At 40.0% G+C, this 19,322-nt stretch overlaps 1 protein-coding gene across 7 annotated transcripts in view; it reads right to left on the reverse strand.

Moving 5' to 3' along the window:
• The window catches only part of DNAH9 (dynein axonemal heavy chain 9), a 367,598-nt gene that overhangs the window by 176,235 nt on the left and 172,041 nt on the right, over positions 1–19,322 (reverse strand). For 6 of the 7 annotated variants that reach the window (XM_017531396.2, XM_017531398.2, XM_017531397.2 and 3 more), the window contains 3 exons: positions 8,848–9,013; positions 6,596–6,698; positions 5,500–5,739 (listed from right to left, as the gene is read on the reverse strand). In XM_017531396.2, coding sequence (XP_017386885.1) covers positions 5,500–5,739; positions 6,596–6,698; positions 8,848–9,013 — 509 coding nt within the window. The remainder of the gene's footprint in view (positions 1–5,499; positions 5,740–6,595; positions 6,699–8,847; positions 9,014–19,322) is intronic. The other variant, XM_037739576.1, reaches the window with a different exon arrangement.

A 19,322-nucleotide genomic window follows, 5' to 3' on the forward strand; every position in this document is an offset into this window, starting at 1 on the left:
GTCAGATATGACAGATATTTAAAAGATAATCTGAGAATATTACAATTTTATGCCAATAAATTAGCAACTATTAACAACATTGATGTCTTAACATGACTGACATAGGAATAAATAGAAAATCTGAACAGTCTTATATGTATTAAAGAATCTGAATTTATAATTTAAAACCTCTACAAAAAAAAACCTCCAGGTGGTTTCATCAGTAAATTCTTCCAACATTTAAGGAAGGCACAATACAACGTTTTAGTAAATCTTCTAGAGAACATAAAAAGAGGGAAAGTAGAGCCGACACTCAGCCCTAGCCCTCAGCCCACCCTTGGGGAGTTTACTGCCTGGGGACCCCCCTTGCCCATGCCTCCAGCTGCAAAACAATTCAATTGGCTTTTTTTTTTTTTTTTTTTTTTAAAAAAAAATATAATAAGTTTAAAAAAAAAAAAAAAAAAAAAAAAAAAAAAAAAAAAAAAAAAAAAGAGGGAAAGTATTTCACGAGGACTTCATAATGTTAGAATACTAGAGAAAGATTATAAGACAATCTTATGACTATAGATGCAAAAATTATATTAAAAATTATCAAATGAAATCTAGGAAAATATAAAAAAGACCAGATGTAACAACCAAGATGAGTTGATTCTAGGAATGGTTGATTTAATGTTTGGAAATAATCAATATAATTTATCACATTACCAGAATAAAAGAGAAAAATTTATATAATTATTTTAACAGATGCAGAAAAATCATTTGTTAAGTTTTAACACATATTCATAATTAAAACTCTTAGTAAACTATAGATAGAAAAATATTTCCTTGATCAGGTAAAAGTTACCCCCAAAAACTAGTAGAGAACATCATATTTAATGACAAACTATTAAAAGTGTTTCCCTCTAAAGTTAGGAACGTGACAAAATGCTACTCTCATGGCTTCTCTTCAACATTGTACTTGAATTGTAGCCAGCACCATAAGACAAGAAAAAGCAGTTAAAAAATTTAAGGATTAAAAAGAAAGAAACATAATTGTTACTTTTTAAGCCATAAAGTAACAATGACTGAAAATAGAGGTACACATATAATACTGAACAAAGATACAAAATAATAATGCCTGTATATTCCATATACAGTTCAAAAATAGGTCAAAATAATTTATGATGTTTGAAGTTCAGACATTATTTAGGGCTGGCAAGAGGAAGAAAGCAGGAAAGCATGAATGGAAGGTGCAAAGGAGAACATCACAGATACTGAGAATGCTTTCTTTCTTGATCTGAGTTGTGATTACAAAGGTGGGATCCCTTTGTAATAATTAAGCAGTACGCTTGTGGCTTTTGTGTTTTTCTACTTGTATGTTACACTTCAATAAAACTTTATTAAAAGTGAAAAGAAATTCCATTAGCTTTTCTTGGCTCCACCCAGATGTTTATCTTAGCCTCTATCTCCTTATTAGCTCTTCTGGGTACCTGCCATATATGAGGTGCAGAGGATAAAAAAAAAAAAAGCACAAAGCAGGAGTCCTGATTTTTAGAATTTTGTGTTTTACAGTGAGACAAGCCATCAGTTGAAGTTTAAAAATCTTGTTACAGCCAAATAGGCTGGTTGACAACTAAGGCTGAGTGAATGCGAGCATGTCATATGCTGACTCTGCACCATCTTAGATTGTTATGTGTTGCACTGAGATGGGAATGGTTAGTGATTTCTGCTACCCACATTTTCATGCTACAGACAAAGACATACCTGAGACTGGGAAGAAAAGAGGTTTAATTGGACTTACAGTTCCACATGGTTGAGGAGGCTTCAGAATCACGGCGGGAGGCAAAAGACACTTCTTACATGGTGGTGGCAAGAGAAAATGAGGAAGATGCAAAAGTGGAAACCCCTGATAAAACCATCAGATCTCGTGAGCCATATTCACTACTACAAGAACAATATGGGAAAAACCACTCCCCTGATTCCAATTATCTCCCACTGGTCCCTCCCACAACGTGTGGGAATTATGGGAGTACAATTCAAGATGAGACTTGGGTGGCAACACAGCCAAACCATATCAGAACACTATCAAATTCTGCTTTGATCTGAACAGAGTGAGCGGAGTATAGAGAAGGTCTGAATTACTGAGCATGGGATCAAAGCTGGATGAAGGAAAACAATAGTGTTCTCTGAGCAGTGCCTGTCTCCTAGTAGACATTAAACCACCCTCTATATCCTTCAATCGGGCCTTTGGTTAGACACTCAGGGAGGAAAGGAGTGTTAAATCAAGTTTAGCTTAAAGCTGCTTCCTGATGTATTTTAGGTTTGGCCTAAAAGCTGCTCTGCACATTGTGAACTATAATCTAAATGGAGGTGTTAATGGACTGTAACCTACTCTTGTTCCAATCATCGAGTTTGACCCAATCACAGATGGCCAACTGTTAAAACTGTGTTCAAATAAGGCAAACACCGAGCTGTACCCAATCCCGCTGTTTCTATGCATCATTTCTGTTTTCTGTATATCACTTTCCCTTTTCTGTCTAGAAATCTTCCACCATGTGGCCAGGCTGGAGTCTCTCTGAGTCTACTCTGTCCTCGTTGGCTGCCCGATTCAGACTCGTGAATTGTTCTTTGCTCAGTTAAACTCTGGTTAAACTTAATTTGGCTAAGGCTTTTCTTTTCACAGCAGGTAGGAGGAGACTGTGGTCAAGGTCTGAACCTGAAACTCTCGTTGGAGTAGGAGAGTGAGGGGACCATGTAGCAGAAGGGAGGCAGCACTCCAGGGGTGTTGCATTCTCCACACTTGGAGCAGGTGGCTGAAGCTGGCAGGCTGCAAAGAGGCCTGGCTGGGATGCAGACCTCAGGGGGTTTCCAATCAGGCTAACTGAATCAGGCCAACTGAATCAGGCAGAGAAACGGACCAGGTGAACAATCTCCACTCCCATCTCTCTGCTCTCTGGCTCCTCCTTGATATTGCATCAGTGACCACTACAACAAGGTGCACTCTTTCCTCTGGAAGCTCTTTGTCACCCTGAATTACCTCCACAGCAGGGCTGAACATTCTAGTTGTTCTATCAGTGCTGCTGCTTACCATTATGTGATCATGCAGTCACGTTCAGAGGACTGATTTGTCTGTGGCTCAGTTTTGTCATCTCTAAATTGGAAATAACCAGTATTTTACTTTCTAGGGTTGTTGTAAGGATTAAGAGCATTCATAGATGTAAACGGCTTAGTACTGTGTTCAGTAAATGATAGCTGTTATGACAGGGCCCACTCTGGCCTCAAGTTACCTTTCCAACCTCTATCTCTCCCTTCCACATCTCTCATTGTTCCTACTGGGCTAAACTCCTTGCTATTCCATGAGACTTTTTTTTTTAAACCTCCCTGACCATTCGTGCTGTCATTGACTAGCTAGTGACTTTTCTGAGCCTATGTTAAATTGGGATAACAATGTCCATCCCAAAGGGTTGTGGTGAGTATTAAATTTCAGGCTGTACAGCTGACAAGACCCCTGTTCCAAGCAGAAGCTAAGGTTGGGTTACTTCTGGTAAATGGAGCATAACTGATACTTCTCCCTTCAGTTCTGTCACTTATGAGCAGTGTAGATTTGATCAAACAACTTAAACTCCATTTTTTATTTGAAAAATCCACCTAGTAACACTCCCACTTCATAGTGCTGCAGTAATTTTTTTTTACATATGTATGTATATATGTGTGTGTGTGTATTTTAAGGAAAATACATATACATACAAAGTATATATGTCTACATAATATATGCATACATTACTATTTTATTTATATATATATATATATACACACACACACACACACACACACACACACACACACATAAATATATATGTATTTTAAGGAATTGGCTCATATATTTATGGAGGCTGGCAAGTCTGAAACCTGCAGGATAGGTCTGCAGGCTGGAGACCGAGGAAAGAGTTATGTGGCAGCTCCAGTTTGCAGACAGTCTGGAGGCACAATTCCCTCTCCTGTGGGGACCTCAGTCTTTTGTCTTTTAAGACCTTTAACTGAGCAGTAATATTTAAGAGAGAGATTATGTGGTCAAAAAGTCTTTCTCAATGAATGCTCAAAAAATGGGAGCTAGTTGTGGGTAAGCACAAACTTTGCTGCTGTCCAGTCCTGAGGGCTGCAGAGAGGCAGGCTTTGTAGACTCAGAGTCAAGTCCCTCTTGCTGTCTTCACCATCACATGCTTACTCTTCTCATTGGAAATTCAGATGAGTACAGAATGGTCTGGTAGAAAGTCATCCAGGCCAGGAACCCAAAGATCTAGATTTCAGTTTCTTTACTGGCTTCCTTGTGCTCCTGGGAAAATATATATGATCTATGTGGGTCTCTGTTTTTACTTTTTAAAATGAGTTAATGTTTGGGAGCTACATCTGATCCAGAAGTGGTATCCTGAACTAGCCTAGATGTGTCCTCAGAGACTTATCCTTCTAAGGGGCTCAGTGATTCCACCGGCAGGTGAAGTGTTCCTGGTACATAGCTCTTAAGTCTCTGAACCAGGGCTTAGTAGGTTTTTGCTCCTTACAATCAGGAGTTCTGGCTGGAACAAGCTGGCCCTATGTCGTCAGGGTCTGGATCTTTGCTGGTTTGGGTCAAAGTTCTACCTGCACAATTGCTCTGGGAAATTAATTCCAAGTACATGGCTCTCATTGGAAGGTGATGTTACTCCCTGATCTCTTCACTTTGACACTTCTCTATGGGTATGGCCTCTGCTTGGTGTAAAAGGCATGCTTCCCTCAATAATAACCCAATGCTATCTTGGGGGAAGGTCTCTCTATCTTGGGGGAAGGTAAATGAGCTTCTGCAGATTCTTGTCCAGAATGGGAGAGTTATGGACTTGGCTACATGAGGTTGCTATATCTGATCAGAACGAAGAAAGGGGCTGGGTTTGCTAGATGGCCCTCTGGAGACTTTGATAGTGATGGGCCAAGCAATTAGAAGCAGTGGGCAGAGATATGTCATCACCATTTGGATAAGTAGTTGGAAGGATCTGAAACAGCTTTGGCCTAGAAATGAACCTGCGAATTTTAGGACTGAGGCTCTCTCAGGGGTTGGCAGATGGCATCTTAGGAGTATGATGATGTGGCTTTTGAGGAAGCAGAGCTATCTTGCATGGTTTGGGAAACATTCTTTTTAATCCCAAGATCAGTAGGTGTACCAATGGGAGATCCAAAATAGTTATCTCTTTCTTTCTTTTGGGTCATTTTTCTTCTCAGGCATACTGGACTCATTATGATGTTGAGTCTTCTGCAGCCCCCAGGAGCCAATTCAGAGATGCATGCTGCTTACTGAGAAATAATTTAATTGGCAAAAGAAACTCTATTTTGTTGAGGGCCTTCCTGATGGAGCTCATGACACTGTGTGTACCTGCTTATGTTCATGACAGCATATGAACAGTGGCTTTGCCTGTGCCTAAGAGCTGGGCATTAACTACTTATTTTTATTAAGAATCGAAGTTTCTGGATAATCACAAAGCCACTAGGGTGTCTTGGAGCCAACGAACTCACCTGGAAAATGTTGGCAAAATCTCTGAGGTTGAAGATGTAGTGGAATTTGATTGCTGTGGGTAGGAATGTGGTGGCAATTTTCTGGTGGAAGGTGAGAGCCAGATTGATCAGTGAGGGGATGGATTTCTGCAGGGACGCTGGGAAGTTTCTGAGCTTTAGATGCTGAGTGAGGATGATGCTGTAGATAGAGGACAGGGCATCTGCCCCCGGGAAGGAGAGGACAAACACGCTGAAGTGACGCTGCACAGGAAACAAAGGCATGAGATCAACATCCTTCACCATGGAGTAGAAAATATCTCTTCTGAATTTGGAGATAACAACGAAAAATTCTTTTTTTTTTTGAGATGGAGTGTTGTTCTTGTTGCCCAGGCTGGAGTGCAATGGCGTGATCTCAGCTCACCACAACCTCTACCTCCCTGGTTCAAGTGATTCTCCTGCCTCAGCCTCCCAAGTAACTGGGATTACAGGTGTGCGCCACCACACCCAGTTAATTTTTGTATTTTTAGTAGAGACAGGGTTTCACCATGTTGGCCAGGATGGTCTCAATCTCTTGACCTTGTGATCCGCCTGCCTCGGCCTCCCAAAGTGCTGGGATTACAGGCGTGAGCCACCACGCCCAGCCAAAGAATTCTTTTATGGCCTTTGAATCTATACTTTGGTCCTATCTCTCATGCTATGCCCAAATTTAGGTTGAGCCTAAAATGACTACGAGAATAACAGGCAAAGCATCTTCAGTCAAAGATGGTAGCTTGGGGCAGTAGGAGGAGAACTAAACTTGGGACTGAAGATTCTCTGAGTCCAAATCTGAATTTGAAACTGTGAAACTATATGGCCTTGGGAAAGTCATTTATCTCTCTGAAGTTCCCTCATGTGAAGAATGAGGGATCAAATCAGATGAACACTATGACTCCTTCTAGCTCTTGAGACTCTGGGTCTAGGAGTTTCTCTTTTCCCCTAGAGATGCAATTTGGCATTCTATCTGATTTACCATTTTGAGAGGCTACATTGGCAAAAATGCCAATTATTACTTATAATCAAGGGGCATCAGCCCTAGTAAGGTAGGATTAGGACCCGGGTCCCATGGCTCCCCCTGTACCTGAAGCCGTGGGTTGATGGTGAAGCTGCCTGCCGTGGGGTTCATACAGGACACATACTGTACATTTGTGATCTCCTTTAGGGACAGCTTGCTCCGATCATACCTGGAACAGTCAGAAACTATAGGTGAAAGGTGTCTGAGAAGTGATGCAGGTGAGTGCTTTGGCAGGGCTGAGGTAGGATGTGCCCTACTGGTATGTGTTTGGGTGAAAAAAAAATGTCTAAATCTACTGGGCAGAGACTGAGAAGAGATAAGAGCCTAGGACAAATTCTCAAGGGACCTCAGTATTTAAGGAAATAGCATAGGAGGAAGAGCCCACAAGATGGACAAAAAGGTAGAAGAAAAATCAGGGGTATGTGCTATACGAAAAGGCAAAGGAAGCCAGTATTTCCAAAAGAAGAGAGTGGTCAACCACATCAAGGGCTGCAGAGAGAATAAGAAAGGTAGTGACACTAGCAGCGGAGTCTAAGGGAGAGAACGCAGTCAGGGATTCTTAGTTTCTGTTTCTGGTTGGACCAGTAATGCCCCTTTCTCATCCCTCTTTTCTGCTTATCACTACAGACAGAAACTGAAAACCATGGCTTCAGGCTGCTAGAAACCTAAAACAAAATAAAATAGAACAACGACAACAAAATGAGGTGGCTGGACAAGCTTGCAAATAATGTCTTGGATTTTGCAATAATGATTAGCAAGAACAGTTCAGTAAAGTGGAGGGAACAGAAATCAAATAATAGTGAGTTGAGGAGTGAGTGGGAGATAAGGGAGTAGGGACAGAACAGTAATTAGAAAGTAATTTTTTAACCCTCTAATAGAAGAAATTTATGCAAGTTTATTTTTATTTATTTATTTATTGTTTTGAGATGGAGTCTTGCTCTGTCACCCAGGCTGGAGTGGAATGGCACAATCTCTGCTCACTGCAACCTCTACCTTCTGAGTTCAAGCCATTCTCCTGCCTCAGCCTCCCAAGTAGCCGGGACTACAGACATGCACCACCACACTTGGCTAATTTTTGTATTTTTAGACGGAATTTCACCTTGTTGGCTAGGCTGGTCTTGAACTCCTGATCTCAAGTGATTGGCCACCTCAGCCTCCCAAAATGCTGGAATTATAGGCATGAGCCACCACACCTGGCCTGTTTATACAAGTTTAAATGATGTGAAGCAGCTAATGAGGAGATGGGGACCGATCCATGAAGTGAGCACTTCAGGAGTAGGAGACAGTGGAATGAAGAGGCTGGCGGATGGTTTGGCCTTAGGTAAGATGTAACGGGGGGGTGGAGGAGTGACGCGTGGGGACACAGTAAGATGTACAGATGTGGAAGCAAAAAATGGAGGCTGTGTCTGTGTTCTTTCAGAAGGCAAGGCCGTCAGCTGAGGTGTGGTGGGAAGATGAAAGAGAGGGAAGACGGAATGAAATAGACATTTCTGAGAGTGGACATACTAAGGCCATGTGGTAGAATTCCCAGGAGGTTTCTACTTCCCATTTAAGGTTTGTGACCATGACTGTAAAGTAAAACTAGTTAGCTTGACTGTAATTACTGCCCATGAAATTAAGCTGCTCAAACGTCAGTGTGGAGACTGTGGACAGATGCATATGACAGGCATCCAATAAAGATTTTGGGAAGGAAGGAAAGGCAACTCAAGTTGCCGTCATAACTATCATTCTTCTCTCTGAATTCTCTCCTCACTCTTTTCCAGCAGCAGATTCAGTGTGATGTGGAAAGGTGAGTCAAAGTTCTCTCAAATCAATGACTTGTTTTTTTTTTCTCTAGTATGTTCAGACCTTTTGCCAATAAAAATTATGCTGTTGAGAGAGATTCTATCCAGCCCTCTGAGTTGCTCTTAGGAGACTGAGGCTGGAAGGTCTGCAGACACCCGTGCATGGTACCAGGTGTGAGGTGTTACCATTGGAGTGCAAGCCCAGTGCTGTGGGGCCGTTGTGTAGGGGGACTGGTTAATTCCACTTTGGGCACTTGAAGAAGGCATCTTCGGAGATGAGTCTTGAAGCAAAAAGTAGGCATTTTTCCTTAGATGAGAGCTCAGTGTTCTCTCTCGCTAAACTTTTCATGTGAATATGAATGCCCCTATTTGATGGAACCAGTCTGGGAAACAGAGAATTGTACAGAAATGTGGTTTCCCATCTGGTACCTGAGCTACGCTGAGGTTTGCCATTCAGGCCCAATGGAGACTGGCCTTCAGCCCTGCCTTAGGTTCTGCCCACTTGTGCCAGTCCCTCCCCGTAGGTGCTCTTACCAGTGGCCATAGTCCAGATGCTGCCGGATGATGGTGTGGGGCTGCACCGTCCCATAGGCATCCACCTCAGGCATGTTCATGTCATCAATGAAATAGATGAGCTTCTTGTTGCCTGGAGGGCCGTAGTTTCTGCCAGCCTTCTTTTCTAGAGGCTTCTCCAGGACAGCTGGGGAGAGAGAGCCAGTCAGTGAGAAAAGGAAGGTCACACTTCAGATGCCAATACTAAGGCAGCAAAGATGTCAAAGACAAGCCATGGTGTTGCCTGTATGTGTGCAAATACAGGAACGAAAAAGACAGCAATAGTAGCAACCACCACTGCTCCTAAACAGGCATTCTACAGGACTATAAAGTGAAACTGAAATTTCTAGGCAGTAATGGGGACTGAACACCTATCGTGTATGGCACGGTACTAAGTTTTTACAAAATTTAATGATCTCATTTAATCCTTGTAACAAAACTGTGAGATTACTATTATCCAGTTTTACAGATGAGAAAACTGAGGCTCAAAAGAACTCAGAAACTTTACGAAGGCAGGATACAAACCATAGCGGTTAAACCTCAAAGACCATGCTGCTTCTGACATACTTGTGGTCTCCAGTTTTCTTTGTTTATAAACTAAAAATGGAAAATATCTTTACAGTTCCAAGGTCAGGTACTTCACTCCAAGGAAGCTTACAAATAGCAGAATCCTGGTTAGAATTGTCCTCTTTACCAAAGGCGGCAAAAATGTATAAAGTCTGCTGCTTGCCTTCCAGGGCTGGGTAGATGCTCTTTCCTCTCCCAGGCTATAAGAGAGGCAGCAATAGGTGTTTGGCCAACAGTGTTCACAGAGAGTTCATCTCATGGGGTTGTCCATAGCAGATTGTAGAAAAAACAGCCTCAGAGAATTTCCCGGATGTTTCCAGCGTCATGAATGGTGTCCTCCCCTGCTCTTAGGTTTCCTGGCTCTCTGTCTGAGCACCTTGGTGCCTTTCTAGAGACTGAGAACAGATTCTCTCTTCTGGAGTGGTTTCTTCAATTATTAAGCCAATGGAAGGAATCTAACAGCAGTTTTCCAGCATGACAGGACTTGTTTAGAACAAACTTAAGTAATAGGGTGGAGATACATGTGTTTTTTTCCAGTAAAGCAATGAAATATTTATGAATTGCAAGAACCAACACTTCCTGTTACAGCTGGAAGCTCTAAGAACCATCTGATTTCTTCTCTTGAAAAGCAAGTTTGTAAACAAGGAGAAAGTGTCAATAGACATAGGAAGGTGACAGATAGAAAGACAAGTTCCTTCAAGAAGCTTGAATATTCTAATTTTCTGGTCCTAAGTTAAATTAAGTGTTTCAAATATGAATGAAATTTAAATTTAATTAGTATCCAATTAACATACACTATCAACTAATTAATCACACAACACCTTCTTCCCCCCCAAAGATATAACAACTATATGTGAGATCTGTCAAAATGAAATATAATTAATGGGTTGACAAGGACATGCTTTTGAGAACAGTTCTAATAGGAAATTCTCTCCTTAGAAAGATTTGTTTCTCCTCCTCCCAAAGCAATGAAATTCAAATCAACCCCTGGAATTAAGCAGACCCTGTAATTTGGGTTGATTAAGCTCTTTATGCTTTTAAAGGATCATTGAGGAGAAAACCATGTCAGTTCGCAAGAAGTGGCCATGGAGCGCATGGGATTATTTCAGGCGGATGGTGTTAAGTTCTCCAGAGAAAGGAAGCGTCCGCCAGGAAAGACAGGCACATTTTTTATCTCTTCTTGGCCACGCTCTGCTCCATGTCACACCTAGGATGGAATTCTAGTGAGCTACGTTGCTTCTAGGCAGAACTGGAGGAGCAGGAGAGGGTTTGAGTTTCAGGAAAAGTGTTGATGTTGAAGGAGCTGCATGAATGGGACATGTAAAGAAATGTGACCCTCTCACCACACTTCTGGGTTCTGGGTGTTATCAACAAGTCTAGAAACCTCAAGTCCATACCTGGAGCCCAGGCCCAAGGTCATTTGTTTTTGAGACAGACTCTTGCTCTGTCTCTGTCACCCAGCACCCACTCTGGAGTGCAGGGCTCTATCTCGGCTCACCACAACCACCGCCTCCCTGGTTCAAGCAATTCTTCTGCGTCAGCCTCCCGAGTAGTTGGGATTACAGGCACACATCACCAAGGCCTGCTAATTTTCATATTTTTAGTAGAGATGGGGTTTCACCATGTTGGTTAGGCTGTTCTTGAATTCCCAACCTTGTGATCCACCCACCTTGGCCTCCCAAAGTGCTGGGATTACAGGCGTAAGCCACCGCACCTGGCCATTTGTACATTCTTACTGAATTTCTCCATGAGACGAATATGGAACAGCTTGGGGTTCAGTCTTTGGCCATACAGACCCATGTCAGCTGCTGTGCCAGGGTGAATGGTTTTACTCATGCTGTTCTCTGGACACCACTGCACTGCCATCTTATACTTGAAGTACAGTTTTCAAAGTGGCTTCCCATTTGTTATCTCTTCGCCATCTCCACTGCTACCCCCCTTGTCCATCTGCTCTCACCTGGTAACTACGCATCTTCCCAAATGATCTTCTGGCATTTGTCCTAGACTCTCTACACTGTATTCTCAAAACAGCAGACAGGAATACCTTTGTGAAACATGAACTGGATTATGCCCGTCCTGTTTCAAACCCTCCAAGTGGCATCCTATCTCATTTGGGGCGAAAGCCAGTTTGTTGACTTCCACTAAACTTGCATCTTTGTTTTGCTTTCCTGTTCTCCTCCCCACACTCTGCTCCAGCCACACTGTTTCTGATTCATTAGTCACTCGCTGCCTCAAGGCCTTTGCTCTGTCTGTTTCCCCTGCTTCCAATCCTCTTCTTCCAAATGCCAACAGGTGTTTATTTACCCAGGTGCTCTTTTTTCCGGCAGGATCTTCCCTGGTATGCTCCCTAAAGTTCAAGGCCCCACCTGCTATCTTCTGCCCCAGCTCTACATCTCCTTCCAGAGCTTGTTACCACCTAATAACCTATATCTTTACTTACTTATCTTATGTATTACCCCATCCATCCCCTTCAACACTAGAAGCTAAACCCCATGAGGACAGGGGTTTTACCGTTTTTCTCATTGTCATAACCCCTGGACCTAGGGCATTATCTAGCATATAATACAGTGTTCAAAAATCATTTATTAAATTAAGGAAGGAATTAATGTATTTTATTATTATTACGAACTCAATGAAAGTAAAGAAAGCATAGATAGGTAAAAAAAAAAGTCTTTACCTATATCATTAGGTTTGTAAAATAATAAAATACATTCTCCATTTGCAATTAAGGACATAGAAGCTAAGGCAGATTAAATACCTTGCTGGAATGAGAATCCAGGTTTTTAGATATTCTCTCCTTAGAAAGACTAATTCCAAAGCTTCTCCATGTACCCAGCAAGAGAGCCCTTGTAAGCCTCCATTCCCACCCTCCCTGACAATTCTAGTTCCAGTGATTCCTCCAGTCCCTGAACCTTAGAGGATTCATTCATTTATCATGAAGCATTACTAGTGAGTGAGTGCTTGACATGCATTATAGCACCAACCCTCACAGAGCCCTATCATGTCTTATCATTACCTCTTAGAAGTCTTTGAACACATGATAAAACTGAGGCTTAGAGAAATTTAGTGATTTTATCCAAGGTCAAACAACTACTAAGTATCAAAGCCAGGATTTTAACCCAGGTCAGCCTGACTATGGAACCTCACATAACTACTACTGCAATATTTACTTCTTAAACATTATAATGACATGGCTTCTGCCCTTGAAAATAGTCAGTTTAGTCAACTCAATTGCCGGCACCATATTTTTGACAGAGATCACATATGCATTGATATGATTTGTGTATCTGTTTGAACTCTTTTCCTTTAATATTATTTAATTTTCATGTGTTAAGACTTTTCAGTGATCTTGTAAGGGCTTTGCATTTATTCTTTCAGAAATAACATACTTTGCATGATTATAAAAGTAATACATATTCATTTTAGAAAGATTAAAAAGCATAGAAAATTATAATAATAAAAGTGAAAATCACTCATAATTCTATCAACTAATTGTAAGTACTCTCTTTCAATATTTTGGTATATTTTATTCTGGGTTTTTTTTTTTTTTTTTTTTTTTTTTTTTTTCTACACAATCAAAATTATACTAAATACACTGCTTGTATTTCTAAATTTAATATATTGTAAACCTCTTTATATGGTAATAAACATCCTCCTAAAATGTGATTTTAGTTGCTGCCTTGTGTTCCATAATTTGGACGTACCAAAATTCGTGGAATTATTTTTCTATTGCTTGAAATATGTGCTTTCATCGCTACACCATATTTGAACTTTCCACAATTCCAAGTAGAATGTTTTGCTCACTAGATAAATCTTCGATGATTTAACTTTGATTTGTGTCATTAACTGAAAGGTATTAGGTGGAAGAGAGCTGTCCATCTGTAATAACTGTAAGCACAGTGCTCCTTTGAGATTGAACATTTGATTAGACCTTTTAAGGTCCTGTCCTACCTTGAGGTTTACAATAAACAGGTTACAGAGATTCACTTTATACAAAGTTTCAGACACCTGAGCTCCTATATGATTAGTGTAATTAAGCACTCAAATATTTGTTGAGCTAATAATGCAAATCACAGCTGGATGGCAAGATAATTCAGAATTGTGATGAGCTTGATCTTTGGCCTTCTCTGTGTACACTAAAACTATAAGCCCATTCATGCCGTAACCAAGGTCTTTGTTCCTACTTTTCTAAACGATCCTGTTTCTAAACTATCATGTCTGTGGATCTTTACAAATTTTTTGTTTTAAAAATTATTTATATTTTCAAAAAGAGTAAGAAGAGACTTAAAATCTTTAAAGAGACATAAAACAGACCATAAGGACTAAATAGGGATTGCTAAACAATACAGAATGAGAAGAAACAATTGTACCAGTAATGTAGGATGACATAGTTACTGTAAACATATAAAAATTTATCTCACATTTTCCTTTATGAACTGCTTGCCTGAAAGCTCAGAACTAAATATGTGTTTAATTACAATAACCATGTCATCTCATCTCAGATTGCTGGTACAGAGCCATCTCTTCTTTCCTCTAAAAAATTTTGCAGGCACCAAATTCCAGGAGGCATATATCACAGATACTTATAAAACAAGTATCAGGCTACAGAATGGCCTTGAACTGAAATTTTACAGAAGGCATAAAAATAACTTAAAATTATATTTTATTATAGTAACCCACAACAAAACCCAAGTGTGGACCATTATATTGTAATTTAATGCAGGGAATTAAAGCAGTACAGTTGAGTTTGCGGAGTTCAGAGAAACTGCTGGAATGGAGAATAAACACAGATCTCTTTCCCTCTCAGCTTGAGATGTCAATGTTATGAACCTGTGGTTTATACATGTATTACACAGTAGTCAATTAAAGGCTGAGTTTTTCAATGACTGACCATAGGGCCTATTATATTGACTATCACCAAAAAAGATATCCATATGCTCTAGATATCAGATGAATGGAAGGAAAGTTGGCATTCTATTGTGAAAATTAAGATGTATGACTTAGAGTCTTATCAAAGTAGAAGGTCTTCATAGCTTCATGAAATAAGACAGCTTTGCTCTTCACTGATAGAGTGACTTTGAGGTAAGTCTTTAACACCTCTAAGCTTCATTTGTTTAACTTGTAAAAATGGGGACTATCATCAGATCCGTGTTACACACCATTTCCAGCCTCCTTCTCTTTAGGCAGTCTTCAGCTGGGGAGGTCATGTGGAACAGTTTTGAACATTAAGACATAGGCATAAGTTTATGAAGTTCCTGGAGAGCTATCATGTCATTACATGGGCACTAACTCCTCCACCACTTTTTTTTTTTTTTTTTTTTTTTAATGCAGACGTGATGGCTGGTGCAGCAGCCCATTCTGCCACTTTCAAGGAAGAGCCAAGAGAACAGCAAATATTTTAGCATTGATATCACTGTTATTAACCTGGTATTAGCAACTGCTTGCCTTCAGAATTCCTGTCGTGTGGAAGACAGAATCTCTATTTATGCCACTAATGTCAGACTTTCTGTGACTTGCAGTCCAAAGCAATACTGAAATAGTCTCACAGGCTGGGGAGGATTAAACAAACTAAGGTGAGGAAAGCCCTTTGCACAAGAGTTGACCCACTGTAAATGTTAAACTGTGTGCTCTCCACACTGTGAGCCTGAATCACAGCCCCCATTGATATCAAGGAGTTCTGAATCCCTGTTTAGAGAAGTACAGTGGAGACTCCAGAACTGGATGCAGTGAAAGAGAGGAGAGATGACGGTATTATCAACCAGCTGCCTCCTCTGTAAAAGAACATCTGATTTTGAGAAAAATAGCATCTGACGGGCTTGCAGGATATGTGAGCTGCAAAATGTCCCCCTGAAGACCCTTGGAATTAACCTGCAGGGTGCAGTTACTATCTATTTGAAAGCTGGAATATTTCTTCCAAAAACATTATTTGTTTTTTAGCATAGTTTATGTTAAACTTATTTTTCAAGCAAAAAAAGGTTTGCTTTTGTTATTTTTTGTTTTTGACAGTTTGGGCTTAGAAATTATTGTTCAAAATAGATTCTTAAATTTGAGAAGTATGTTGTTAACATTATTATAATAACAGTTTCCATTTACAAAGTACTTATTGTATGCTGAGAATCATTTTGTTTTACATACTTTATCTTACTACTCGAGAATGAAAAGAATGAACCATTAATTCACTCAACAATGTGGATAAATATCAAAATCATGCTGAGTGAAAGAAGCCAGGCAAAAAGAGAGTGCACATTTTGTGACTCCATTATACAAATTTCCAGAAAATGCAAACTAATTTATAATGATATAAAGCAGATCAGTGGTTGTCTGAAACAGAGCAGGTGGGGAAGCTTGGGAGGAAAAGATTACAAAGGAATGTGAGGAAACATTTAGAGGTGATGGATAAGTTCATTATTTCAATTATGATGATGGTTTCATGATTTATAAATATTTCAAAATGCATTATATTGTACACCTTAAATATGTACAGTTTATTGTATGTCAATTATAACTCAATGTAGCTTTTTTTAGAAAAGGAGAAAAACATAAAAAGATTATGCTGCCTTTCAGTAGGAAAAAACTGTGATGTATTCACACAATGGAATTCTATGCAGCAGTGAAAATGAATGAAATAGATCTGCATGTATTAAGACGATAATTAAAAAAGTAATGAAATGGTTTGGCTGTGTCTCTGCCCTAATCTCATCTTGAATTGTAGCTTCCGTAATTCCTACATGTCATGGGAGGGACCTGCTGAGACGTAACTGAATCATGGGGGTGGGTTTTCCTGTGCTGTTCTCATGATAGTGAATAAGTCTCACAAGATCTGATGGTTTTATAAAGGGCAGTTCCCCTGCACACACTCTCTTGCCTGTCGCCATGTGGGATGTGTCTTTGTACCTCCTTTGCCTTCCACCATGATTGTGAGGTTTCCCCAGTCATATGGAACCATGAGTCCGTTAAACTTCTTTCCTTTATAAATTACCCAGTCTTGGGTATGTCCTTATAGCAGTGTGAGAACAGACTAATACAAGTAAGTTGCCAAAGAAAGGTATAGGATGACCGATTTAAAGTTTAAATATATAACATTATGTATTTTATGACTACATATTTGTTTCAAAAGTGTAAACCTAGAATGATACACATTGACTTTAGAACTCTAGTTAATAAGGGGCAGGAGGTGAAATGGGTGACAGGGGGTAGTGTATTAGCTGTACTTATTTTTATTTTATTTTGTGGCAGGGGTCTCACTCTGTCACCCAAGCTAGAGTACAGTGGTACAATCTCAGTTCCCTGCAACCTCAACCTCCCAGGTTCAAGTGACTCTCCTGCCTCAGCGTCTTGAGTAGCTGAGATTACAGGCATGCACTACCACAGTGGGCTATTTTTTTTTGTATTTTTGGTAGAGACGGGGTTTCACCATGTTGGCCAGGCTGGTCTCGAACTCCTGACCTCAGGCGATCTGCCTGCCTCGGTCTCCCAAAGTTCTGAGATTATAGGTGTGAGCCTCCGCATCCCCGCCTATTAGCTGTACTTACAATGCTAAGTTCCATTTAGCAAAATGCTAACACTTTAGCATCTGTTAAATCTGGATAGTGCTACACTGGCATCTGTTATATTATTTTCTACACTTTTGTACATGTTTAAAATATTTTATAATTAAACATAAAAGGTTTAAATAATTCTCTATTCCACCCTCAGCATCCAGTCAGTTTCCCTTGCCAGGGACAACTGCTGTCTATATTTCCTTTTGTGTCCTTCTGGAGATTGTCTAAGTTTTCATATAAGTATAAATAATGTGTGTGTGCATATATTATATATATGTACATTTTATATATTTTTAAAAGTCATATCACTGAGTAAATTTTTATATATTTCTTTTTAAACAAGATACAATTTGGAGCATACTATATATACTGTTCTATATCTTCCTTTTCTCACTCAACAAAATTTTGGAAATAGTTCCAACTCAGTACCTACCAAATTTTCTCATTCTTTTGAATGCTGCTTAGTATTGTATCATACAAACAATTAGGCTGTTTCTCTCCTTTTATCACTACAGACACATCATAAACATATATTTGTACATCTGTCTGTGTGTGCTAACTGTCCTTTAAAGCAGACTATGCTACCTCACATCCAACTTTTTCTTAAATACACAGGGTCTCAAATGCAAATAATGATTAAAACACTGAGCTGCAAAAAGAGTAATGGGTTCACGAAGGAGGTGCAACAGCTTGCCTCTTCACTGAATGATACCAGAGCAGCTGTCTTTTGAGTTTATGCATCTCTGTTACATTCAGCTCATTCTCCAATTCCCTGTTTGAGACCTGGTTTCTGGCTGTCACTTTTTAAATCGGTGGTAGCACCCTTTCTCCTGCCATTTTGTTGCTCCTAAAATGTTTTAGGCTAAGGAGCCCAAATAATCAAGATGGTTTGCACTGTGAATGAGACAAGAGGAAGGAAGTTCCTATAAGGGAATAAAAGGTAACACAGCATTTTTCAGAGTTAAGGGTGTGAGCTTTATCACATGAATGTTTTTACATATATGCTGCTACTCCGGACTTTGGCTGACTCCCCAATTCCTGGTTGTCTCTGGATAGAGAGGTTATAAAACAGTAGCTTTCTCCAACCCTTAGTGTGCGAGGAGGGATGGCTTCAAGGTCTAATGTTACGGAGAGGCCATTAGGGAATTAACAAGAAACAGAAAGTGTTGTGTTTTGGTGAATGCTCGGCTATAGTGTGAGCCAGTTTTCATTCTGGCTCTATTTAACAGCATTTTGAGATTTATTTGTAGTCACAGCTACTGGGGAGGCTGAGGGAGGAAAATCGCTTGAATCTAGGAGGCAGAGGATACAATGAACCAAGACTGCACCACTGCATTCCAGCCTGGGTTACAGAGTGAGATTCTGTCTCAAGAAAGAAAAAAAGAATTCTCTGTGTTCTAACAGAGGGAAGGAGAAAGCCCTCTAGGTGAGAGCTCCTGAGTGAGAATGACAGGTCAGGACAGTGTGAGAAAGCCATCTCCTCTTCCTTGGTTCCATATGTTTATCCTCTATTTAAAGGATATTTTTAAACATTATAAAGCCACTTTAATATAAATAAATCATTTTTTCCCATTTAATAAAGTTAAATTGAACATAATTCCTTGGGAATACTTGAATAGTACTACTAATGGTAACAGTAATAATGTTGAATATTTATTACAGTTTTCTTTTTTTTTTTTTTTGATGATAAGTAAAAGATTTTAGTGTTCCAAATATAAGTGGTCACCAGATTTTTCTAGGTGGGTATTCCGTAGTCAAATTATGCTCATGGGTGAAAAACAGAATGCAAATTGAGACTGTCTGCATAGCCTTTTGAGAGCCATAGGAGATGTAGAGTATTATGATAGTATCAAGCCTTAAAGTACTCCAGCTGTTTGAACTTCCAGACATCTTTAGGATGAATATTTGAATTCTAAATCAATTTTACCAACATCACCATGGCAGATTTTCTTTTTCTTTTTTTTCCCCCCCATTTATTTATTTTATTGCATTTTAGGTTTTGGGGTACATGTGAAGAACATGCAAAATTGTTGCATAGGTACACATGTGGCAGTGTGATTTGCTGCCTTCCTCCCCATCACCTACATCTGGCATTTCTCCCCTTGCTATCCCTCCTCAGCTCCCCACCCCTATTTCCCCCCAGCTGACCCCAGTGTGTAGTGCTCCCCTCCGTGTGTCCATGTGTTCTCATTGTTCAACACCTGCCTATGAGTGAGAACATGTGGTGTTTGATCTTCTGCTTTTCTGTCAGTTTGCTGAGAATGATGGTTTCCAGATTCATCCATGTCCCTACAAAGGACAAGAACTCATTGTTTTTGATGGCTGCATAATATTCCATGGTGTATATGT

The sequence above is a fragment of the Cebus imitator genome, unplaced genomic scaffold (assembly GCF_001604975.1).
Source record: "Cebus imitator isolate Cc_AM_T3 unplaced genomic scaffold, Cebus_imitator-1.0 Scaffold72, whole genome shotgun sequence".
Lineage (NCBI taxonomy): Eukaryota > Metazoa > Chordata > Mammalia > Primates > Cebidae > Cebus > Cebus imitator.